Source organism: Tachyglossus aculeatus, chromosome 3 (genome assembly GCF_015852505.1).
Source record: "Tachyglossus aculeatus isolate mTacAcu1 chromosome 3, mTacAcu1.pri, whole genome shotgun sequence".
Taxonomy (NCBI): domain Eukaryota; kingdom Metazoa; phylum Chordata; class Mammalia; order Monotremata; family Tachyglossidae; genus Tachyglossus; species Tachyglossus aculeatus.
Genome location: NC_052068.1, coordinates 90,228,909 through 90,254,985, shown reverse-complemented (window position 1 = coordinate 90,254,985; position 26,077 = coordinate 90,228,909). Strand labels below are relative to the sequence as shown.

At 46.2% G+C, this 26,077-nt stretch overlaps 1 protein-coding gene across 8 annotated transcripts in view; it reads right to left on the bottom strand.

The window, feature by feature from the left end:
• Positions 1–26,077, bottom strand: part of UBAP2 (ubiquitin associated protein 2) — a 120,225-nt gene that overhangs the window by 72,532 nt on the left and 21,616 nt on the right. For all 8 annotated transcript variants that reach the window (XM_038743518.1, XM_038743524.1, XM_038743517.1 and 5 more), the window contains exons 2-3: positions 13,908–14,047; positions 5,631–5,708 (exon numbers count right to left, since the gene is read on the bottom strand). In XM_038743518.1, coding sequence (XP_038599446.1) covers positions 5,631–5,708; positions 13,908–14,006 — 177 coding nt within the window. In that variant the 5' untranslated portion in view covers positions 14,007–14,047. The remainder of the gene's footprint in view (positions 1–5,630; positions 5,709–13,907; positions 14,048–26,077) is intronic.

Below are 26,077 nucleotides of genomic sequence, written 5' to 3'. Positions count from 1 at the left end.
TCTGTCTCTCCCTCCTGACTGGAAGCTCGCTGTGTGCAGGGAATCGGTCTGTTTATTATTATAGTGAACTCTCCCAAGTGCTTAGTATAGCGCTCTGCATATGGTAAGAGTTCAATAAATACAACTGAATGAATGAATGATACGCCCCAAGCTTCCATGATATAACTGACACTGTCTCTATGACTCGCTTCCTCCTCAGGTGAAAGACAAGTGTTTGCTTCAAACTCCCTTAAAAAAAAAGGATGGGGGGGGTTGGAGGGGAGGAGAGACAATCACAGAGGCCAACCTGACCAAATTTATTTCCCCTTTTTGACTGCCTCAGTGTCACAAGCTCCACGAAGCAGGAGTGCGATTTTTAATACAAACAGTCCAGAAGGTCAATGGGTGGTATGAGAAAATGAACAGGATTCATTCTGGCATCTGAACTTGGCCTTCGGTGAATGAAGGAGGAAACGGAGTTCGCGCAGTTCTATTTTTAAAATCAGGGTTTAAATTTGAAGCCTAAACATATTCTGCGGGAATCTCACACCATTTTAAAAAGGCAACTCCAGTCCTTTTTCGGCATTTTTGACAAGATTTCCTGAAAAGCAGCCAAATGCTAAATCTACTTTCTTTACACAGAGCAGTGATTTCCCCGCACGCTGCCCAAAAACCTAGCCCAACGCTCATTCCCTCTGAAACTCAGGGAAGCACTAGAGAGTCCAACGGAAGACACTTGACTGGACATTCCTAAAGCTAAAATGGCTTAAAATCTCACGTCTGAGGACCAAATGCAGCAGAATCACTATGCTATAGTACAGGTTATGGTTGGGCAGGGGCACCAACACACCAACAAATCAAGGAAGCAAATCTGCTGTCACTTAAAAATGGGGCCCCCAAACAGGTAGGCACTTTAAACCTCAAAAGATGAAACCCGAGGACTTGTTCCTCCCAAAGCATGCGCTTTGATCCTTAAGACCACCCTGAAGTAACCAGAGAGAGGGTCCTAAGGGTCCTGAGGTGGCCACCAAACCTCCCCCCATTCTAGTATATTTCAAGAGAAGCAGCGTGGCCTGGTGGAAAGAGCCCGGGTCTGAGAGCCAGAGGACCTGGATTCTAATCCCAGCTTGGGCAACTGCTTATTTATGTGACCTTGGAGGGGTCACGTGGCTTCTCTGTGCCTCAGTTTCATGAACTGGAGATTCAATACCTGTTCTCCCTCCTGTTAGGACTGTAAGTCCCCATGTGTCAGATAGTAAGCACTTGATGAAGACAATGAAAAAAAATGCAAAAAGCCACCAGAGGAAATGGACTCGAAGGCTACAGTCAAGGTGATGCCCTTTTCCAAGCTGAAATACAATATGCACATTGCAATTAAAGGGCCAAAAACACAATCAGTAATTCTATGAGCAGTGCGGTGATTGCCCCAGAACATAGCAAAGTTGGATTCTATTCCGAGAAAACCACAACAATTAGCATCCTAAGCAAGCAGCCGTAGAAAGCTACATGTTCAGATGGAGCTGCTGATAAAAACGCCACTCCTCCCACTCCCTTTGCCAAGATGGAGTTATTCTGGGAGAAACCAATTGATGGAATCTCCCATGAGGAATGACGGATGAGCCTTGGTTCGGAGACTTCGGAATTGATTTTCTAGACTGTAAGCCCAATGGAGGCAGAAGTTGCTGAGTTGTACTTTCCAAACGCTCCGTACACTGTTCTGCAGACAGTAAGCGCTCCAGAAGCAGCGTGGCTCAGTGGAAAGAGCATGGGCTTTGGAGTCAGAGGTCAGGGGTTCAAATCCCAGCTCTGCAAATTGTCAGCTGTGTGCCTTTGGGCAAGTCACTTAACTTCTCTGTGCCCCAGTTACCTCATCTGTAAAATGGGATTAAGACTGTGAGCCCCCCGTGGGACAACCTGATCACCTTGTTACCTCCCCAGCACTTAGTGCTTTGCGAATGCTATCATTATTATTATTATTAAATACGACAACGAATGAATGAATTTTAGGCCTAATAGTTTGTGCAGTGTCATTTGTGCCCTCAAGCATGGCACACAATGAGCAAGCAGCCAGGTTTTATGGGGGGCAGAAGGGGGAGAAGGGGGTACACACAGTCTCTGTTCACGATAGCCAGCTACCTGCACATCTGGGACAAGAACCCAAACCTCCTGATTCCCAGAGTCATGCACCATTCATTCATTCATTCACTCACTCAATTGTATTTATTGAGTGCTTACTGTGTGCAGGGCACTGTACTAAGTGTTTGGGAGAGAGCACTACAACAATAAACACATTCCCTGCCCACAATGAGCTTGCAGTCTAGAGGCAGGGAGACAGGCATCAATATAAATCAAATTGCCGATATGTAATTTAAACTTCTACACAGTAGATGTAATTTATACATTTCCTGGACCGACATAAGGCAATTACAGGATCTACAATCCAGATATTTGGGTGACGGGAGAGGAATGGTTGGGTGTTTTATTTTTCAGTTCAGGATGAAGATGAGGCATGGGATAATTTTTAAGTCACACGTTCTTATACAGCCAGACCCAGGAGGCAAACTGAACAGGTTTGTTCTAGGAGAGGAAGAGACTAAATTAGCAGTCCCAAATTGTGAGGAGGAAAAGGCAGCCTCTCTTCCAATTTTCCTGGCATAGTGGAAAGAGCACAGGCCTAAGAGTCACTGGACCTGGGTTCTAATCCCAGCTCTACCCGTTGCCTGCTGTGTGGCCTAAGAACGCTATGCCTCAGAGTCCTCAATTGTTAAGTGAGAATTTAAAACCTGTTCTTCATTCTAACTGGACTGTGAGCCCCAGGTGGGACAGGGACTCTGTCCCACCTGATTAACTTGTATCTACCCCACTGCTTAGAACAGTGCTCGACACATAGTAAGCTCTTAACAAACTTCTTAAAAACAGAGTAAATAAAAAAGGGGGAAAAGACCAGCCAGAGGATTCAAGCAGTGTAACCTAAAAGCAGGCTGAGAAAAATCCAGAGCCAGAGCTGAGAAAGCTACGAGAGTTCTGACCCTCAACTCTACTTAGAAATCAAAACCGGGCACATTTGGCAATATTAAAGCCTACCTCTTCTAGCCAACGAGTAAACAATTACATGGATCACATTAGACGGGGAAAGGAGATGGAGGGAATTGGCCGTGGAGGCTACCTGAAATGTACACATTTCCTGATCACCTTAAAATCTGAGGAATAATAACAGTTTTTAAATATGGGATTTTATTTTGTCGGGGAGGGTGGGAGACGGGACAGGAGGGGCTGTTGGAACAAGGTAAAGGATGGGACAGGATTAAAAAAAAAAAAGTAACCGCAGCTGAGCAAGATTCATACAGGAATCAGTGCCTTCAGGAAATTCACAGTTCCAAGAACCATGCCAAGGCTTCCAGGAAGTCATTTGAGGAGCCGTCCAAAGACTTATTTCCCGGCCAAGCTGAAACAAGCCAAGGGGCTGAAGGTGGACCCACTGTGTTCTTTCACTGAGGAGGGGGTGAGTGCAATCTGGAGAACAAAGCCATCACGTACTGTGTAGCACCCAACCTCCAACTCTTCAATTTCGTCTTCCCCGTGGGCTAAGCAGAACAGGAGCAACGGCTTATATTTAGGTTACACTAATCTCAGAAGAGCTTTACAATTTCCAAACGCTCTATAATAAGCAATCAATCTTTATCGTCAGGACAAGAGAATGGTAGGGTTCGTTTTCTTCAAGTAGGGCAACAATGGCCAAAATGTCAGCTCCCGCCCCACCATATCTCCCTCGCCCCCAAATTCTCTTGTCAGGGGGAGGTTCAGGTTTCATCACATCTATCCCGGGTGATTAAAAAAAACCAAGCTGCTTGCTCCTCACCCCCTTCTCCACCCCAACCGGCCAAATAAAGTGTCCAAAGGCAACAAGAACTGGTGACGAGAGGGAGCAAAGGGAGATACTTCACTCTGCTGTCCGGAATACCTTTCTACAGAAACGTTCTGGGCATGTCACCCCCCTCCTCAAAAATCTCCAGTGGTTGTCTGTATCAAACAAAAACTCCTCACTCTTGGCTTCAAAGCTCTCCATCACCTTGCCCCCTCCTACGTCACCGCCCTTCTCTCCTTCTCCAGCCCAGCCCGCACACTCCGCACACTCCTCCGGTGCTAATCTCCTCACTGTGACTCGTTCTCGCCTGTCCGGCCGTCGACCCCTGGCCCACATCCTACCTCTGGCCTGGAATGCCCTCCCTCCTCAAATCTGTCAAACAAACAATCACACTCCCCCACTTCAAAGCCCTACTGAAGGCTCACCTCTTCCAAGAGGCCTTCCCAGACTAAGCCCCCCTTGTCCTCAGCTCTCCCTCCCCTCCCCATCGCCTCAACTCGCTCCCTTTGCTCTGCCCCCCTCCCCGCCCCATAGTATTTGTGCATATATGTAAATATCTATGTCTATTTATATTAATTCCTGTTTTCTTGTTTTGATGGGTATATATCTGTAATTCTATTTATTTATATTGATGCCTGTTTATTTGTTTTGATGTTTGTCTCCCCCCTTCTAGACTGTAAACCCAGAGTGGGGGAGGATTATCTCGCTTTACTGTACTTTACTGAATTGTACTTTCCAAGCACTTAGTACAGTGCTCTGCACACAGTTAGCGCTCCAAAAATATGACACTGACTGAATGAATGAATGTGTGTGCTCAGGTATTCAAAAGGGAGATCCTAGTGAGCCTAAGGTAAGAATTAAGAAGCAGAAGCTGAACGAATATTTTCACCAAAGAGCCAGGGACCAGAGGAAAGGTGAAATTCAATCAACTAATGGTATTTATTGAGTACTTACTATGTGCAGAGCACCGAACTAAGCGCTTGGGTGAGTACAAAACGGTTTTCTATGTGAATAATGGGGAATTGGGAAGGGAGGGTATGAAAGGGCCAAGTGAAGAGCCCAGGGCCATAAGACAGAGGCCGCGCTTCAGCCACCAGGCCTATGGCCACGCCTTCTTGGAATGAGGATAGGAAACCAGAGGGACAACTGAAACTGACCAAAGCTAGAGACCCTGAGATCTTCACGGGAAATACCACAATATAAAAACCACAATTAGTAGTAGTAGTAGTAACAGTAACAGTAGAAGAATTAGTAGAATGACCAGAACCTATAGAGCAGAGGAGAGAATGACCATGATCCAGGTACAATCTTCTAATCTTTAAAACAAAACCTCAATCGCTGAAGTTTTGGAAAGCATTCCAGGGATTAACACCAAGCACATCCCATCAGACCTCACCAAAGCCAAGAAGCTGTATTCTGAGAGAAGAGTCTGAGGAGAAAAATCTATCCCATTTTGCCTTACTCCCTTTAGACGGAACATTTTTTTTTCCTGATTACTTCTTGTCTTTAAAGAAAAGGGGGGAGAACAGCACCTCGCCTGGTGCCAGGAAGCCGGGGGAAGAGACCATTTGCCATAGCTGGTGTCACTCCAAAAGTGCTATTTAAGTTTCATGATTTTAAATATGGGGGTTTAGGGAGGACGTTGGTGATTTTCATTGGTCTTCACTTACTGTCACTGCTTGTCTATATTTTTTCCATTTTACGGCACCCACACTTTGAGGAAAGAATTTGATACGGTAACAGGAAAGCACAAGATGACCAGAGTGCGATCTCTGCAAAAATTTACCTGTTTAACTTTGTCTTCAAACTCTGCGTCGTTCTTATCGTAGATCATTTGAGCGAGGCGAATCTGTTCGGCTGTTGCCTAGGAAATACACAGTGCCGTTTAAGCTTGCCGTAATCAAAATACAAGGTTAAGGGTCAAAAACTTGCACTCATGTCCGAGAATTCCAAACGTTACATTAAGTGGTTATTCAGTAACTAAAACAGAAATGGACACAGAGAAGCCATGTGTACCACTTCTAATGTATATCAAAATAGAGGCCATAAAAATGGAACAAGTTAACCCAATTACAATGGTCCACCTCTGATTAGCTACCGCGTGACCTGAATCTCCTCCGGCTACATTGCTGATCACCATTATTCCCTCAAGAAACTGAATCCCATGTTGCCCTTCAGGTAAGGGGAGTAGATGGAGCCGAGGGAGAAGGGCAAGAAATCAGCCTGTTGATGGCTGAGTTGGTAGCGGTACTCCCAGATTTTCTACCAAAGCAAAACTTGGTCATTTGGCAAGGAGGCCATTGCAGCCAGCCCGGAATGGACCAAAAAGAGATGTGGCCAATCACTTGGCTGGCATTTTTCCAGAAATCACCAACACTCGGGGCAGCAGGTTCCAGACGCTCCAAGGGTGAACGCAACTGCCCCACTTTTTGCATGATTTTTACAATTCGGAAGCAGGGGAGGGGCTATTTTGCAGGGAGTCAAGTTAAGCAATAGAGAGGAGGACAATAAAAAATGAGGGGAGAAGGAAGGAAAGAGGGTGCTTGAGAATGTATCGCTTACCTCGACTACTGCACTCTGCTTTTAAAAGTGCTGCTTTTAACAGGTACTCGATGAATAAGGGTAAACTCGGCTCCCTTTTCTCCCGACCCTGGGTTTTAAAGAAATTCCTCTTCCGAGTTTACCTTGTTCTAAATCTTCTCCTTCTAACGCCTTAAAATAACCAATATAAGGGGCCAGATAATATTTTATTTCCTCCTCAAAAAACAGGGATGGGGACCAACTGGGCAGGGAAGGCAAGTATTCACGACCTGAACTATTCTTAAACAACGTGGTCTAGAGGAAAGGGCACAGAACCGGGTTCCAATCCCAGCTCTGGCACTGGCTGGCTGTATGACTTCGAGAAAGTCATGTAACTTCTCTGTGCCTCTGTTTTCTCCTCTGTAAAATGGGGAAAATAGATATTATCCCTCCCGTTTAAAACTGTTTAGCCCCATGTGAGCCAGGGGCTGGGGCGAAGCAGGGTGGCTTAGTGGCAACAGCCCGGGCTTGGGAGTCAGAGTTTGTGGGCTCTAATCACAGCCCCGCCACTTATCAGCTGTGTGACTTTGGGCAAGTCACTTCACTTCTTTGGGCCTCAGTTACCTCATCTGTAAAATGGGGATTAAGACTGTGAGCCCCACGGGACAACCTGATTACCTTGTATCTACCCCAGCGCTTAGAACAGTGCTTGGCATATAGTAAATGCTTAACAAATACTATTATCATTATTATTATTATTAACAGTAAATCAATGGTAGTTGAGCACTTACCACATATGAATAATAAAAGAGAGTTGGCAGAGTCACATTCCCTGCCCATGAGTTTACAGTCAATGGGACAAACATTAATATGAATAAATTATTTATAATAAAATTTATATCCTTTATCTACCCCAGCATTTGGCACACAGTCGGGCTTACCAATACCACAGTTGTTATCACTGTTGCTACCATTTTTATTATTTGTACAGCTCAAGTCCTGTACAGGTTTCCTGCTCCAGGGAGAAAAATCATCTATAAACACCAGCTGCAACAAATGCAATGAATGTACGAAATGCTGTCCACTAATCACATAGCCATGATACTCTTTCCACATTGAACTACAGAAGTACCCTCCACCTCGCTTCCACCTGCTTCAAAAAATACAAAGTAAACTCAATCAATCAGTCTTATATCTGACTTTATGGAAAAAGGAAAGAAGAACAATCAGGGGAAAAAAAAATGTAGAACACCAGAAACAGCTCAGGAAACCTTTGAAGATTCCAAATAGCCAGAGGGGGGATAAAAAAAAAAAAAAAGAGTCTCAACGGCCTTAAGAAAAACATGTAATGGAACACAATCCTGATGGCCCGATTTTGGGGTTCTTACTCAACTCTTCAAAATTTCCTGGCTGCCTGTAGGGAAACCAAAAGCATCACAGCTTTATTTTTTCCCCCCTACTGTTAGGAGGCCTTCCCAGACTGAGCCCCCTCCTTCCTCTCCCCGCACCTGTGTGTATATATATATATACATATATATATATACATATATATATATGTTTGTACACATTTATTACTCTATTTATGTATTTTACTTGTACATATTTATTCTATTTATTTTATTTTGTTAATATGTTTGTTTTGGTGTCTGTCTCCCCCTTCTAGACTGCGAGCCCGCTGCTGGGTAGGGACCATCTCTATATGTTGCCAACTTGTACTTCCCAAGCGCTCAGTACAGTGCTCTGCACACAGTAAGCGCTCAATGAATACGACTGAATGAAATGAAGATTAATCATTTATGTGTTTCCCAGGAATCCTGGAAATAAATTATATTTTTTTCCAAGAAAAAAATATTGTTATTACTATGGTATTTGTAGGGACTGTCTCTACATGTTGCCAGCTTGTACTTCCCAAGCGCTTAGTACAGTGCTCTGCACACAGTAAGCGCTCAATACAATTGATGATGATCAATCAATCAATCAATCGTATTTATTGAGCGCTTACTGTGTGCAGAGCACTGTACTAAGCGCTTGGGAAGTACAAGTTGGCAACATATAGGGACAGTCCCTACCCAACAGTGGGCTCACAGTCTAAAAGGGTAGATACAAGATAACTGTGTCCCCCAAGGGGCTCACAGTTTGCAGATGAGCAAACTGAGGCCCAGAGAAGTGAAGCGACTTGCCCATGGTCACACAGCAGGGAAATGGCAGAGGTGGGATTAGAACTCAGGTCCTCCAACTCCCAGGCCTGTGCCCTTTCCAGTAGGCAGCATTGTTAACTGTACCTCTCACAAAACCTGGTCACTCTGTCCTCCAGGCCTTCCCAGACTGAGCCCCCTTTTCCCTCTCCTCCTCCCCATCCCCACCACCCTACCTCCTTCCCCTCCCCACAGCACATGCATATGTGTCCGTACAGATTTATTACTCTATTTATTTTGCTTGTACATATTTACCATTCCTTTTATTTTGTTAATGATGTGCATCTAGCTTTATTTCTATTTATTCTGATGACTTGACACCTGTCCACATGGTTTGTTTTGTTGTCTGTCTCCCCCTTCTAGACTGTGAGCCGGTTGTTGGGTAGGGACCGTCTATGTTGCCAACCTGTACTTCCCAAGTGCTTAGTACAGTGCTCTGCACACAGTAAGCGCTCAATAAATACGACTGAATGAATGAAAAAAATCTACCTAAATGCCATGAGTCAACAAGCCTAAGGAAAACCACCACAAATACGGGGGGGATCCACGTCCACACGAAAATAAACGCTAACTCCGTTAGTGCCTGGTTTTAGAGACTTCACTTTGGGTTTACCTGTCCAGCCTAGAGGGGGGTACCCGGGAACTGTCTGATCACCAAGACCATTTCAGGTTCATCCCGGTGACACGACAGAACGTGGCAGCGCGTGGCCTGGTGGGTACGGCACCGGCCCGGGAGTCGGAAGGGACCTGCGTCTAATCCCAGCTCCGCCACTTGTCTGCTGTGTGACTGTGGGCAAGGCACTTCTCTGGGCCTCAATTAACTGATCTGTAAAATGGGGATTAAGACTGAGTCCCATGTGAAACAGAAACTGTGTCCAACTTGATCGAACTCTATCCCAGCACTTAGAACAGTGCTGGCACACAGGAAACAAACACGATTAAAAAAAAAAGAAAAAGGAGAGTACAGTCCTCCCGAACCAACAGGCCACAGAGGGTGGGGGCATGGAGTTTCAGCAGGGGAAGCGAGTGCATGGGGTAAGCACTCAATAAGTACCGCTGATTGGAAAGCTAAAAAAATCCTGCTGCCCCGCCAAGGTAGGAGAAACCCCCAGCTCCCACCAAACAAAAAACAAAAAACTGGCTAAAGGAAATATGTGAAAATCAATTCCAAATGGAAATCAACAGATTACCCAAACTTCTATACAATCCCTCTACCTGGTTGACCAATCATTCCTACTGATTGATCAACAGGACTGATTACTGTGTGCTTACTGAGTGCAGGGCAGTGTACTAAGAGCTTGGAACAGCACAGTACACAGAGTTGGTAGACATGTTCCCTGCCCACAAGGAGCTTAGAGTCCAGAGATCAGCCACTATTTCCCAAATTGTGGCCCCTTACTCAATCAATCGTATTTATTGAGCGCTTACTGTGTGCAGAGCATGGCCGGTGGGGCCAGTGGCCCTTTATATTCTACCCTGACTTTTTCACGGGGTATCTAGATTGTAAGTTCATTATGGGAAGGGAACAGTCACTATTATACACTCCCAAGCACTCAGTACCGCTGATAAGTTTTATCTGGATCCCTCCCTTTTGGACCCCCCTTTTCTGCAGATAACTTCCGGAACGGAGATCTGGGTCAATTAATAGTGGGTGCTTCAGGAAGAAAGAGGAGAAAAAAAAATCAGGAAACTACTACCTCAAAGCCGGCAGCTACCTTCAAAACCGTCCCAGAAAATAGACTTCGGAGTCTATACGGGTTTGTCCGAATTTATATGCAAATTGGATTGGACCCTCAGGAAAACCCCAACAGAGATCTGTGCTTTACATGAACACTAGGGAACTTTCTAAAATAACAGACTGAGAAAAAATTCCAAGTGCCCTGACAACCTACCCGTGGGTCAAGACATTCACTCATTCTTTCTATCGTATTTATTGAGTGCTTACTGTGTGCAGAGCACTGTACTAAGCGCTTGGGAAGTACAAGTTGGCAACATCTAGAGACGGCCCCTACCCAACAACGGGCTCACAGTTTAGAAGGGGGAGATGGACAACAAAACAAAACATGTGGACAGGTGTCAAGTCGTCAAAACAAATAGAATTAAAGCTAAATAAACAAAGTGCAAAGCTTAGAACAGTGCTTTGCACATAGTAAGCGCTTATAAATGCCATCATTATTATTATTATTATTATAAATGCACATCATTAGCAAAATAAATAGAATAGTAAATATGTACAGGTAAAATAAAGTAATAAATCTGTACAAACATATATGCAGGTGCACACAAGCTGAGCTGCCCTAATGTATCGACGGAATTTTTGGAGTGCATATTGTGTGCAGGACACTGAACTAAGCGCTTGGGAGAGGACTAAACAACAGAGTGGGTCGACTTGTTGTGGGGTGTCCCCTCGTTTTAGGAATTCTTTAGGATAGGTCTCACAGTTTAATCTTGAGTTTAAAATTTACTAACTGCATAATCTACCCACACCCACTCTGGCATATTAAGGAGAAAATCCTCAAACCTAATCTTTAAATAACACAAAGTATGCTTATTTATAGGATCTTTATTAAGCAGCGTGTCTCAGTGGAAAGAGCCCGGGCTTTGGAGTCAGAGGTCGTGGGTTCAAACCCCGCTCCGCCAATTGTCAGCTGTGTGACTTTGGGCGTGTCACTTCACTTCTCTGTGCCTCGGTTACCTCATCTGTAAAACGGGGATTAAGACTGTGAGCCCCCCGTGGGACAACCTGATCACCGTGTAACCTCCCCAGCGCTTAGAACAGTGCTCTGCTCATAGTAAGCGCTTAATAAATGCCATCGTTATTATAATTATTATTTGTTAAGTGCTTACTAAATGCCAGGGTGGATACAAGAGAATCAGCTTGGACACGGTCCATGTCCCACATGGGGCTCCCAGCCTTAATATACATATCATCATCATCATCAATCGTATTGAGCGCTTACTATGTGCAGAGCATATATGTGTTTGTACAGATTTATTACTCTATTTATTTTACTTGTACATATTTACTATTCTATTTATTTTGTTAATGATGTGCATTTAGCTTTATTTCTACTTATTCTGATGACTTGACACCTGTTCCCATGTTTTGTTTAGTTGTCTGTCTCCCCCTTTTAGACGGTGAGCCCACTGCTGGGTAGGGACTGTCTCCATATGTTGCCAACTTGTACTTCCCAAGTGCTTAGTACAGTGCTCTGCACACAGTAAGCACTCAATAAATACGACTGATTGATTGATTGGTTGATTAATCTCCATTTTATAGATGAGGTAGCTGAGGCCCAGAAATGAAGTGACTTATCCAAGGTCATGCAGCAGACGAGTGGTGGAGCCAGGATTAGAACTCAGGTCCTTCTGACTCCCAAGTCCAAGCTCTACCCATTAGGCCAAGCTGACAGTCCCATTTTCTCCAACTTGGAAGAAGGGCCAAGGGAATCGGGAAGCTCTGCTGCTCTGGAGATGGGCAACCAACGGCCGCAGGATGGGATAAGGCCAGGGGAGGATGGGCACCCGCTTCCCCTGGCTCAGCTGGCCAACTGTTACCGACGACATGGGCACCTAAGGGGGAGGCTTGGCCAAGACAAGCCAGAGTACTCGTTTTCTTCTCTCCTCTCTTCCTCATCTTGCCCCGACCACGACCGCCTCCCCGCTCTCTCTGCCCCGACATACCTAGTGGCACTGACCTATTTGAAACCATCAGAGAAGTCATGAATCCCGAGGTTTTCCTCCCCTGGCCTGTTGTGACATGGAACACTCCAGTGCCATTGTGTCTAACCTGTCTGAAGAACGGCAATCTTAGCCATCGCAGGCGTCATTAATAATATTAATAATAATAGTGGTAATGGTTAGGCGCTTACCGTATGCCAAGCACGGTTCTAGGCCTCGTATAGATACAAGTTCATTAGGTTGGAGATGGTCTCTGTCTCACGTGGGGCTCACAGTCTAAGTAGGAGGGAGTAGGATTGAATCCCCGTTTTACAGATGAAATAACTGAGGCACAGAAAAGTGAAGTGACTTGCCCACGGTCACACAGCAGACAAGTGGCCTAGCTGGGTTTAGAACCTAGGTCCTTCTGGCTCCCAGCCTGTGCTCTATCCATCAGACCACGCTGCTTTCCAGTAAGATCCCAGCCTTCAAGGTAACCACCCACTGAAATTTACCAATGGTATTTATTAAATGCTTACTATGTACAGAGCCCTGTACTCAGCACTCGGGGGAGGACAATTCAATAGAATTAGCAGACACATTCCCCACCTATAACGAGCTTACAGTCTAGATGGGGAAACAATATAAATAAGTAATTTATAAAGCCCAAAGATCACAGATCCAAGTGCATGGGTGATGCAGAAGGGAGAGCGAGCTGGGAAAAAAAGATCTTACTGCACTCTCCCAAGCGCTTAGGACAATGCTCTCTGCACACAGTAGTAAGTGCCCAACAAGTACCACTGATTGATCAGGCAGAACACATCTCTGAGCTGTCAGAGGAGTCAGGGAGGGGGGAAAAGATCAACCATGCTCAGCGTCCTCCTTAAATTTGGCTGAAGATTACAGCAGGAGAACAGGAACCTAACATGACCCCAAACATTGGGTGCCTCTTCCCCGCTTACCATCCTGCAACCCCATGTACATCAACAGTCTCAGAGGTTCGGCCTCCCCTGGAAACCAATGATAATAATAATAATATTTGTACAAGGTGATCAGGTTGTCCCACGTGGGGCTCACATCTTAATCCCCATTTTACAGATGAGGTAACTGAGGCCCAGAGAAGTGAGGCGACTTGCCCAAGGTCACACAGCAGCCAAGCGGCGGAGCCGAGATTAGAGACCCCATCTCTGGCTCCCAAGCCCGGGCTCTTGCCACTAGGCTATGTTGCCCAGGGACCCACTTAGGCTTCCATGACTTAAGAATGGTAACAACTGTGGTATTTGTTAATCAATCGTATTTACTGAGCGCTTACTGTGTGCAGAGCACTGTACTAAGCGCTTGGGAAGTACAAGCTGGCAACATATAGAGACAGTCCCTACCCAACAGTGGGCTCACAGTCTAAAAGTTAAGCGCTTACTATGTGGCAAGCACCGTACTAAGCGCTGGGGTCGATATGAGATCATCAGGTCCCACTTGGGGCTCCCAGTTAAAGCAGGAGGGAGAACAGGTATCGAGTCCCCATCCCGCAGACGGGGGAACTGAGGCGCAGAGAAGGGAAGTGACACGACCTGCCCGAGCGGGGATTAGAACCCGGGTCCCCAGGCCTTCAGGCCCGGGCTCTCTCCCCGGGGGCCACACTGCGTCTCGCTTCCTCTCTGCCAGGTGAGCACGGGCTCCGCCCCACTTACCTGGACTACTTGTTTCTGTGGCTGTGTCGTCGGGGTGGTCGAAATCGGAGTTTTGTCCCGAGTGCCCCGGGAGCGTTCGCTGCCCACCGAAGTCATCATATACAGTATATACAAAACAGTGTATGTACAAAATAGAAAATCTGCAAGAGAGAGAAAGAGAGGACGTTATCACTCCCGGGTTCTGTTCCAAATCACCAGCCTTAGGGAAGGTGGGGGAGCTGGAAGGCCACTGGCGAGAAACAATGTTTTTCTGCGCTACATTTTAGAGGCGGTGGTTGGGTTCGGCCCCTTTTGTCGTGATTCCTGGGCCAAGGCCACGTTCCCTCCCTCTATCTGGATCACAAAGACACTTTCAGGGCCACTCTGGGCTGCAAAAATGTTCAGGCTAGAAAAGGCAACTCGACTAAATCAACCTCCTGGTCAAGCCCAATGTTTGAGTTAGGCTAAGTTCTCACTCCTTCAAACCAACAAAAAGCCTAATGCTGAAAACCAGTCTAAAATTTTTTACTCCGAGTTCAATAAGGAAAAAAAATGGTTTCGTTTGGCAGGAACTGTCCAGCTACTTGATCAGAATTCCTCAACTGAAAATTACTGATCAGAATCTGCCCCACCCTCAACTCCTTAGCACTTACTTATCTATAAATGACATACTGTAAATTATTTATTTTATCAATGTCTGTCTCCCTCCTCTAGACTGTGAGCTCCTTGTGGGCAGAGAACGTGCCTACCAACTCTGTATTACTGTCCTCTCCCGAGCAATTAGTATAGGCCTCTGCACCCGGTAAACGCTCAGTAAATACCACTGATTGAGTGTTATTGCTTCCCCCTATGCAGGTACAAAATAAGAAATAGAGCAATACAAACAACTGGGGAGGATGTACCTCCCTGGGGACGGGGCTACAGACAAAGAAGGGGTTCTGCTCACCCCCACTCAGTATAGAGGCCTCCCGGCCTTGGGAGAAATAGGGAATTCGCCTACAATCTGGTCAGGTGGGTGAGCTGTCCTGACACCACCCCAGATCCCGCAAGCTCCTCTGGGGATTAAATCAGACATGTGCAACTTTGGTCCACCGCACAGCAGAGAAAGGCAATCGGGGACCAACTTCCCTTTCTCAAATGCACAATTCAAGTGCATGACATACAATTCTCACAAACCACACGGACCCTAAAATTCTCCACCTGCAGGTAAAATCATAATGATGACCATCACGATAATACTGGTATTTGGTACTATATGCCAAGCACCGCTGGGGTAGCTACAAGATCATTGGTTTGGATGCAATCCCTGTCCCACATGGTGCTGGCAGTCTATGTGGGAGGGGGAACAAACACTGAATCTCCATTTTATGCAGAAACGGAGGCCCAGAGAAGTTAAGGAGCTTGCCAAAGGTCACGGGGCAAGTTAGAGGCACAGCCAGAATTAAAACCCAGGACCCCTAGACTTCTAATCCCGTCTCTGGCACTTGTCTGCTGTATGACCCTGGGCTAGTCACTTCACTTCTCTGTGCCTCAGTTACCTCATCTGTGAAATGGGGATTGAGACTGTAAGCCCCAAGTGCGACAGGCACTGTGTCCAACTCAGTTTGCTTGTACCCACCCCAGCACTTAATACGGTGCCTGGCACAAAGTAATTGCTTCACAAATACCATCATTATTATTATAATAATACTGTGTTGGACTCTCCCAAGCACTTAGTACAGTGCTCTGCATACAGAAAGCACTCAAATACGACTGACCATTAATTTTTTTTTAATGAGTCTCACAATTTAAGGAGGAGGGAGGTGGGAAGAACAAGTACTGAATCCTCATTTTACAGCTCAAAAAACTGAAGCCAAGAAAAGTTAAATGACTTTCCCAAGGTCACCCAGCAGACAAGTGGCAGGGATGAGATCAGAACCCGGGTCCTTATGATTTGAGGTGGTTTTTGTGGTTTAGGGGCATCTTTCCTCCCTTCTAACCTGGATTCTGTCTCCCCACTTCTAGACTGCAAGCTCGTTGTGGGTGGGGAATGTGTCTGTTTATTGGTGTACTGTACTCTCCCAAGTGCTTAAGAGTGCTCTGCACACAGTAAGTGCTCAATAAATACAAATGAATGAACAATTTCCTTGTCACCTGATTCTGCATCCACTCCCATCCTCTTATTAATACCAGTCTACTGTCATTATTATTATGGTATTTGCTAAGCACTTAACTGCGTGTCAAGCACTGATCTAAACAATGGAGTAGATACAAGTTAAACAGGCTGGACACAGTCTATGTTCCATACGGGGCTCACGGTCTAAGTAATAATGGAAATGACCTGTGCTGTGACAAATTGAACACCTCAACTAAATAAACGAAGGTGAAGATACGAGCTAATAGGATGAAGTCTTTGTAGAAAACAATAAAATGTTTTTACGCAACATTTTGAAAACATACATCTTATTTTTCATCATAATTCACATGAAAATCTTGTCTGGTATAAGGGCTGCTCTCAACCTCATTACGTCTGCAACTGTTTACACCTCCAAGCTAAGACTGTTATTCCCCATAAAACTGACTTTGGGCTTCCAGAGTCAACAAGATCCCTCTATTTATATTTTGGTTTTGCCCCAAAGTTTGAAGAGGACAGTAAGCACGAACAAGGGATCCAGCTGCAATGAGAATAGTCGTCGTAGTAGTAACATGAATAGTGCTACACAGTAACCATCGTGGTCTTTTTAGGAGCAATGTGACTGGAGTTTCTGAACAATGCCATACTCTTCCGTAGCAGCGCTGGAGCAAATATGATGCCGAGTCACCAAAGGATCCCAGTACGGGGCAAGGCAATGTGAGCTAACCACGAGTTAAGTTTCTCTGAGGGGGCGGGGGAATGGGAGAAGGGGAGAGGAGGTGACAGAAAAGAGAACAAGAGTTGGAATTGTGGGCTGGGGCAGGGCTACCTAAGGCCTCCTTGGCTTCAGGCCTCTCACTTGACGAAGCAGCATGGCCTGGTAGTTAGATCACAGGCCTGGGATTCAGAGGACCGGAGTACTTAGCCCACTTCTGCCCTTGCCTGCTTTGTGACCCTGGGCAAAACACAAACCTTCTCTGCCTGTTTCTTCAGCTGAAAAAAGGACCCCTTCTCACTCCCCTTTAGCCTGTGAGCCCCATGTGGGACAGGGTCTGTGTCCAACCTGATTATCTTGTATCTGACACAGTGCTAGGCACAGTACAAGGCAAAAATGTCACAATTATTCTTTTTTTTTTTTTTATTCCTATTACTGTCGTCTCCTCCCATCTTGCCACCTGCCATTACAGCTCAAAGCTCCAGTCCTCCATTGGGTAGAGGAGAAGCAGTCCGAACTCCCTATCGGTGGGGCCAGGCTGCTTTGAAGACTGTAACCTCCGGCTTTCCCCCACCATCTTGTAACTTCAGAAACATTAGAACACTTACAGGCTACAGTACATGGAGTCTTGGGTCACCAAGGGAAAAGAAAGAGAGAATTTGCCTTGCTGTGCTAAACTATCCTGCTGAATAACACTGATTTTAATGCTGAAAATGCTTGACATTAAAATAGTATTTGTTCATCAGGCTTGTTGTCCCTCTCCTAGGTTGTGAGCTCCTTATGGTCAGGAACCGAAGTGTATTTCCAAGTGTCTGCCCTCAATAATTATTAGTGAAGCAGGGGAGGAAGTCGGGGTGGGGGGGGGGGGGGGATTTCTAAAAATTAGGGAGGCCAACTCAAAATTTTAAAGATCCACTACTATTCTGTAGCATGAAACATTAAAAGTGCTTGGCATTCATTTAATGGCCAATGAGCATTTGTTTCCTGGTAAAATGTGTACCTTTTATCCCAGAGTAACTACCTATCTTGGATTGTTCGGGGGGAGAACGGGAACTAACCATTAACCATTATATGTTGCCAACTTGTACTTCCCAAGCGCTTAGTACAGTGCTCTGCACACAGTAAGTGCTCAATAAATACGATTGATTGATTGCTTAACCAAAATTAAAGTTAAGAAAAGGAATCATACTTTCAATAGTCCATGACCACGAACCAAATGTGCCTCTTCTTGGCAGCCAAAGCGACTGCCTAAAAAAAAACTCGGAAGACTGAATCTTTATTTTAGGTTCCCCTGTCCTCTTCTTGTTAGCCTCTTACTTTCTCCTTTGTCGCTCATTCACTCCTTCATTCAATGGTATTCACTGAGCACTTTCTCTGTGCAGAGCACGGAACTAAGCCCTCGCTAGAGTCCAATACAACAAGAGTTGGTAATCACATTCCCTGTCTACTCAACTACAGCAGCGGCATTTACTGAGCATCCATTTGGTGCAAGCGCTTGGGAATTATAGCGTTAACAAAGTGACACGTTCCCTGCAGACAAAGAGCCCTGGCAGAGGCAACAAACATAAAAATATTGACAACTAGAGTTGTCAAAACAAATAAAATTGAGATGGCGTAGACACAAGTGTAAATAAATTCATTTGTGTTTGAGTTGACTGTAGGGACGATACGGCTCTCGGTATTGGGAAACTCACTGGAGAAAGCTTGTTGGAGGATGTGGGATCATCATCATCAATGGTATTTACTGAACGCTTACGGCGTGCACAGCACTGCGCTAAGTGCTTGGGAGGAGCCAAGACGGCAGGTTAGGAAAAAATGGACAGAGAGAGAGCAGGTAGGTAAGGTGGGACCCATATGTCTTCACAGGACTCAGTTCTTCTCACGCTAACCTACCCACTAGGCCTCATTCTCATGGCTCCTCCCACCGATTTCTTGCCCGGCCCATCGTGGGTTTTAATCCCGCCTCTGCCACTCATCAGCTGTGTGACTTTGGGCAAGTCACTTAACTTCTCTGTGCCTCAGCTCTCTCATCTGTAAAGTGGGGATTAATACTGTGAGCCCCAAGTGAGCCAGCCTTGATTACCTTGCATTCCCCCCCACCCCCCCCCAGCGCTTAGAACAGTGCTTGGCACACTGTAAGCGTTTAACAAATACCAACATTATCATTATCATTATTATTATTATTATTAACACTTCCTCACCACGCACACACACTTCCCACCTGCCACGCCCTCTGATAATCACATCTCTGGACCCCTAACCTGATTCATTTCTAATTCTCCACAATTTATTTGTCCCCTACTGTCACTTCAACTGCATCACCAAAGCAATGGCATACTGCCATTCAGTCGTATTTATTGGGCGCTTACTATGTGCAAGTCCTTTAGTGACCCCCCACTTTCACCTCCCCCGCCCCAATGAAAAAAGCCAGGAGCCATTGCTTCTCCAGGCCAAATCATCTTTCAGGAAAGATAACGTATGGCAGCAGCTGAAGGGCCATCAGCACAACTTAGATCTTTAAGGCTGCAGGGGGAAAACTACGTCTTCCAAAACTTTCTCTTACGACTAATTTGGCCCAGGACCGTAGCATCGGAGCAATTTCACTCACCAAATACTTGTCAGCGTGTTTTCCATTTCTATTCAACTTCCCTTATCACAACAAACTGTATTTCTTCGATTCACGAAGTCTCCAGTCCTTCCTTCTGCTAGTTCAAATTTCCTTACCCAAAGGATGGGGCCTAACGTTTCCCTTTACACTCAACTCCCATCAGTAGTACTCTGGCCACCCTGATTCACATGGAATACCAAGGAATCTTTGAGTCCACATTCAAGGGGACATCTCCTCCAAGAAGCCTTCCCCGATTAACCCCTCTTTTCCCCACTCCCTTCTGCATCATCTATGTACGCCCTTTGGGCATTTGATATCCACCCCACCCTCAGCCCCACAGCATTTGAGTACATATCTATGAATTACAGATTATTTTATTTGTATCAATGCCTGTCTCTCCCTCTAGACTGTAAACTTGCTGTGGACAGCGCTTAGTACAGTGCTCTGCACACAGTAAGCGCTCAATAAATATGATTGAATGAATGACAGGGAACATTTCTACCAACTCTGATGTACCACGCTTTTCTCAGCGCTTACTACAGTATTCTGCACAAAGTAAGCACTCAAATACCATGGATGATGATTTATGCCATTTTTCACTGCAAGGGTTTAAAATGGGCAGCAGTGACCCCCAGTTGTTGGTACTCTGATTAATGAGGCACGTATACTGTCACTTACTCGGGGACTCTTTTTTTTTAAAATGGTATTTGCTAAGCACCTACTATGTGCAAAAGCACACAGTACTGGGATAGATGCAACATAATCGGGTTGGACAGTCCCTATTCCACACAGGACTCCCAATCTTAACCCCCATTTTACGGATGAGGTAACTGAGTCACAGAGAAGTGGAGTGATTTGCCCACGGTCACACAGCAGACATGTGGCGGAATTAGTATCCAGGTCCTTCTGCCCCCGAGGCCCGTGCTCTATCCACTAGGCCACACTGCTTCACACGCCTATAAGAGTACATGCCTAGAGAGGGCCAAAGAATATCTTCTGAGTCAGAGAGCTTGAATTATCACCGACAAACAGGTCCAGAAACTCACTGAGCTGTGAGGGGCTCAGACATCAGTTGGAAAATGGCAGAATACCATCCCAGCAGAGGACTGGACCAGATGGACCAGACAGAGAAGCAGTGTGGCTCGGTGGAAAGAGCCCAGGCTTTGGGGTCAGCGGTCATGGGTTCAAATCCCGGCTCCGCCAATTGTCAGCTGTGTGACTTTGGGCAAGTCACTTAACTTCTCTGGGCCTCAGTTACCTCATCTGTAAAATGGGGATTGACTGTGAGCACCCCTGTGGGACAACCTGATCACCTAGTAACCTCCCCAGAGCTTAGAACAGTGCTTTGCAAATAGTAAGCACTTAATAAATGCCATCATCATCATTATTATTATTAACCCCTCACGGAGGCCCACCTGGCCAACTGATAGGTTGGACTCTCCCAACTGCTTAGTACCGTGCTTTGCACACAGTAAGCATGCAATAAATACGGCTAACTGAATGCCTTTGAAGAGTAAGGCTTTTTCTGTTGCTGGTTTGTTTTCTGGATTATGTTAACGGCGCTTGTTAAGCGCTTACTATGTGCCAGCCAATGTACTGAGTGCTGCGGTAGATCCAGGCTAATCAGGTTGGACACAGTCTCTGTCCCACAGGGGGCTCACAGTCTTAATCCCCATTTTACATGTGAAGGAACTGAGGCCCAGCGAGGTGAAGCGACTTGTCCAAGGTCACACAGCGGACAAGTGCTGGAGCCGGGATTAGAACCCAGGTCCTTCTGACTCCTAGGCCTCTGCTCTATCCACTAGGCTATGTTTAACAGGGCGGGTGAAAGTTACCCAGAAAAAACAAGGATTACAGGGGAACACCAGCGGTAACATTTTATGAAATAATGGGGAAAGGAAGAGAGGAAAAACGTTAAGAGCCGGAGTATCACATCCCTCGAGATGGAGAGCCGGGCCCGATCAGCTGAACTCCAGGAATACGGAGGGACAACAGCAGGATGAAGGGAAGCCCGATGAACACTGAGAGCGGTACAATAGGTTTAGAACCGTGGAAATAAATATTTTTCTCCCTCAGCAGGGGCAAAGTACATGAAAACGGTTCTCAGAGGAAGTTGAGCGGGCTGGAAAAGTCAGTAGGTTCAAGAGGGTAGTCGACAGATCCATGGATAATGAATCCATAATGGGTTGCTAGAGCGAGGGAAGCGCTAGGACTTGAAACCCGATAAAACCCTAAGTCCGGACGGTGAGGAGGATGAGCCTCCCGTTGCCACTGTGGGAAACACAATTCCGAGCTAAGTGGGCCGTGGGCCGACCCAATTGTGATGCTCCTTTGGGTCTCACATTCATCAATCGAGTTCTGGAAGAGGGGCAGGGCACGGTGTGTCCTCGCCCCTGAGCACTGTCCCCTCCTCTAAATTGTGGGGCAAGTTGGGAAAGCTAAGGGAAGCGAACACTGGCCCTACTCCTGGAGAAGAGGGAGTTTCAAAGGAGAAAACCTGGCTCCGGCTGCTCAGGTAGGAGAGATCCCGAGATCCTCTTAGTGATCGGTACGGTGGCCAACTCGGGGGGGAGAAGAGCGCAAGGGAAGAAGCTCAGTGGTCCAGGGGGCAAGCCTGCCTACCTACACAAGAAAAGCCCTAACTCATTGACTCTAGCCCAGCCTAGCACCTGGAAGCAATGGGGCCTAGTGATCAGAGGACCTGGGTTCTAATCCCAGTTCCACCATTTATCTGCTATGTGATCCCGGGCAAGTTACCTAACTTCTCTGTGCCTCGGATGCCTCATCTGTAAAAGGGGCGGTTACGACTGTGAGCTCCATGTGGGACAGGGACTGTGTCCAACCTGATTATCTTATATCTATCCTAGCGCTTAGTACAGTGCCTGGCACAAAGCAAGCATTTAACAAATACCACAAAAAATAAAAAGTGACTGACCAGAGCTGAGGCCATGTTCACCCCCGAGGCCTCACCTTAACTACTTAATTTTGGAGGAATACTGTGGATGGATTAACTCCTAATACTGTATGGCCTAACTTGGTTATAATGTTCTGGGAATGATATCATAAATGGGGGATTGGTTCCTGAAGTAAAGTCAGATACCAAAATTATCCACAACTGTCATCTCAATTACAGGTGAGTAATACAGCTGCATTAATGTATTTATGAGTCAGAGAGGTTCCATGACTGGGTGGCCAATTTTCGTTTTACTTCATTGGAAGGAAAACGGCTGTGCGGACTGCTTGGCAATTCCGACTGGCCTTCAGGTAACCTTGTTCCCTCCTGCTCCATCCCTCCCTTGATTCTAGAAACTTGGTCCCCCACCCCCCTTCCCCTACTACGGCTTTTAGAATTATTCCCCCATTTCCCTGGGACCTCCCTATATCTTCCAGTCTGCCACCACTCACGACGCTAGGGCTAGTTCTGCATGAAACACTTTTTAGAAGCATCTTGGTCCATATTTTCCTCACCTCCAAACCCTCCAATGGCTTCTGGTTTCACTCTGCCTCCAACGGGAAACTCCTCACGACCTTAATGGTTGTCTACTAACTCATCTCATCTTCGCTTCCTGCTCTCTTCCCCCGCTATTCCCCTGATTGCTCTCTTGGTTCCTCCCCAAATTACCCTCCAACTGTACCTCACACTCAATTCCCCCACACCTACCGGTACCCTTTCCCCAGATCTGATAGGCCGTGGCCCTCCCTATATCCAAAGCCCTCTAAAACCCCATTTTCCCCAAAAGGCCTTCCCTAATGAAAATTCCCAGCCCTCTAAGCCATAAAACCCATCAGTCACCTCTAGCACTTAGGAACATATTTATACCCACTCTAGGCATGTGTATGTTCATTTCAAGTTTACGTATTACTGACTCTGATTACCCTCTTTACAAACATTTTTGCGTCCGTCGCCCCACTCCAGTATAAGCGCCTTGTGGACCAGGCACGTCTCAACTCTGTCTCGTACTTCCCAAGTACCCAGTACAGTGCACTACACCACGCGGGCCCTCGGCTGTTAGTACCATCGGTACTAGTGCCATAAAAGAGGCCGGTATTGTCCGGTTCAAAGAGAGGTGCGGCGAGACTGAAACAGGATATTAATCAGAGGCTTTGTCAGCACCATTTTTCTCCAACTACAGCTTCTCAAATAAAGGATTCCCTTCAACTTACGACGACTGTTCCGGCCTCTTCACTGGTTGCCACGCCTCCAGTCTAGGGTTGCTGGAGGGATCTTCACATATCGTGAGCTATCTTTCAGTGAACATCTCCTCACTGCTCAAAACCCTCCAAGGGTTCTCCTTTCCATATGAAGCGAGAACTTGTCCCAAATGGCTTCTCTCCACCAGCTGCACTCATTCTTTCCTGACAGACTCCCTACTTGCCGCTAGTCCCTCGCTCACACTCTCTCATCCAAACCCACTTCCTAGCTGCACTTCCTTGTCCTACTCACCTCCAAGCCCCAGCTCACATTATTCCCATGGCCTGGAACTTCTTCCCCTCCGCAAACCCATCAGACCTCCAGCTTTCCCAACCCTCAAAGCCTTTCTAAGACTCCACCTCCTTCAACGAGCCCTTCCCGACTAGATATCGGAACCCTGAATCTAATCAACCCATCAGCCACCTCTTGCACGTACGTATTTCCCTGTGCCCCTCCTCGGCACTTGGGTGTAATGTGCACGTTTGATATTTCTCGACCTGCCTCCCTCACTAGAGCTTGGGGGCAGAAATCGTTTCCTGAACTTCACCTCCCGTGTGCTTCGCACAGCACTGCTCAACTGTTCTTTGACGGCCTCAACGTATACAATTACTACAACCATTTATTCTTCCTCTGTGGGAATTTTTTGCATTTCCCCTCCCCATTCGACCGTGAGCTCCTTAAGAGCAAGGGATAGGAGACCTGCTTCTCCAAAGCTCTTAGAACTGGATTTCACACTCAACAGGTGCTCAACACATGCGACAGATTGACCAACATAGACTTTAATGATGCAGAGAAGGTTCAGGAGAGAGGAACACCACCTTGGTTGTAAAGTTAAATAGGATTCTTGGGGAGGTGAAGGGAAGCAAAAAGAAAGGGAGACAGCTTGTTGGAGAGGGAGTGTTTAACTGCATTAACTTTACTAGAGTAGACCTCTGCATAATAATAATTATCACAATTATAATTATGGTATTTGTTAAGCATTTACTACGTGCCAAGTGCTGTACTAAGCACTGGGGTAAATACAAGGTAATCAGGTTGGACACAGTCCATTTCCCACATAGGGCTCACAGTCTTCATCCCCACTTTACAGATAAGGCAACTGAGGCCTGAGAAGTCAAGTGACTTGCCCAAGGTCACACAGCAGACAAGTGGCAGATCAGAACCCAGGCCCACACTCTACCCATTAGGCCACGCTGCTTTGTTGGAGGGAAAGCGTTTACCTGCATTAACCCAACTGATTCAATAAGTTTGGGAAGAAAATGGTGTCTTTATTAGACAAGAGCCCTGCGTAATAATGATAACAGTAACAACAACAATAAAAAAGTATTTGGTAAGCACTTACTATGTGCCAGAAACTGCACTAAGCACTTGGGTAGATACAAGCTAATCAGGTTGGACACAGTCCTGGTTCCACCCAGGGCTCACTGTTTTAATCCCCATTTTACAGATGAGGGAACTGAAGCCCAGAGAAGTGAAGTGACTTGGCCAAGGTCATGGAGCAGACAAGTGGCAGAGCTGGGATTAGAACTCAGGTCCTCGACTCCTAGGCCTGGGCTCGCTCCCCTAGGCCATGCTGCTTCCCTGTACGGGCCGAGGGAGGAGCCTCACCTTGGGGAAGGCCAAGCTACATTTTAGGTGGGCCACTGAGGGCTCAGCAAATATGCTAGGGCACCTTCAGGTGAGGGACATGGAAACGTCCCTCCACATCTGCTAGCCAATTCAATGAACAAACCCCTTGCAACTCTCTGAGTCAACCAAGAACATGCAACACAACGTGCCTAAATCAAAGGTATTTATTGAATACTTACAGTGTGCAGAGCACTGTACTGATCACTTGGGAGAATACAAACAGAGAAGAGTAAGTATATACTACCCCTGCCCACAGGCAGCTTACAGAATAGGGGGGAGACCGACATTAAAATGAGTTACAGATGGATAATCAATGGTATTTAAGTACTTACTATGAGCAAAGTACAGTGTTTTGCACATAATAAGTGCTTAAATACCACTGAAGCTTGGGAGAGTCCAATACAATAATAATAATGATGGCATTTATTAAGCACTTACTATGTACAAAGCACTGTTCTAAGTGCTGGGGAGGTTACAAGGTGATCAGGTTGTCCCATGGGGGGCTCACAGTCTTCATCCCCATTTTACAGATGAGGTAACTGAGGCCCGGAGAAGCTAAGTGGCTTAGCCAAAGTCACATATCTGACAAGTGGCAGAGCCGCAATTTGAATCCATGATCTCTGACTCCAAAGCCCGGGCTCTTTCCACTGAACCACGCTGCTTCTCTTACAACAGAATCAACAGAATCAGTACACACACTCCTTGCCCCTAAAGAACTTACAGCCTACGGGGTGCGCGACACAATAATATACATGAATTATACTACAATTAAAGATATATACAGAAGCACTATGGGGTTGGTGGTGGGGTATCAAATGTGCAAAGGTCACAGATGTAAGTGTATAGACGACGCAAAAGGGAGAACGAGCCAGGGAAAAGAGGGCTTCGTTGGAGAAGATGGGGCATTAACTGTACTGTGAAAGTGGGGAGAGTG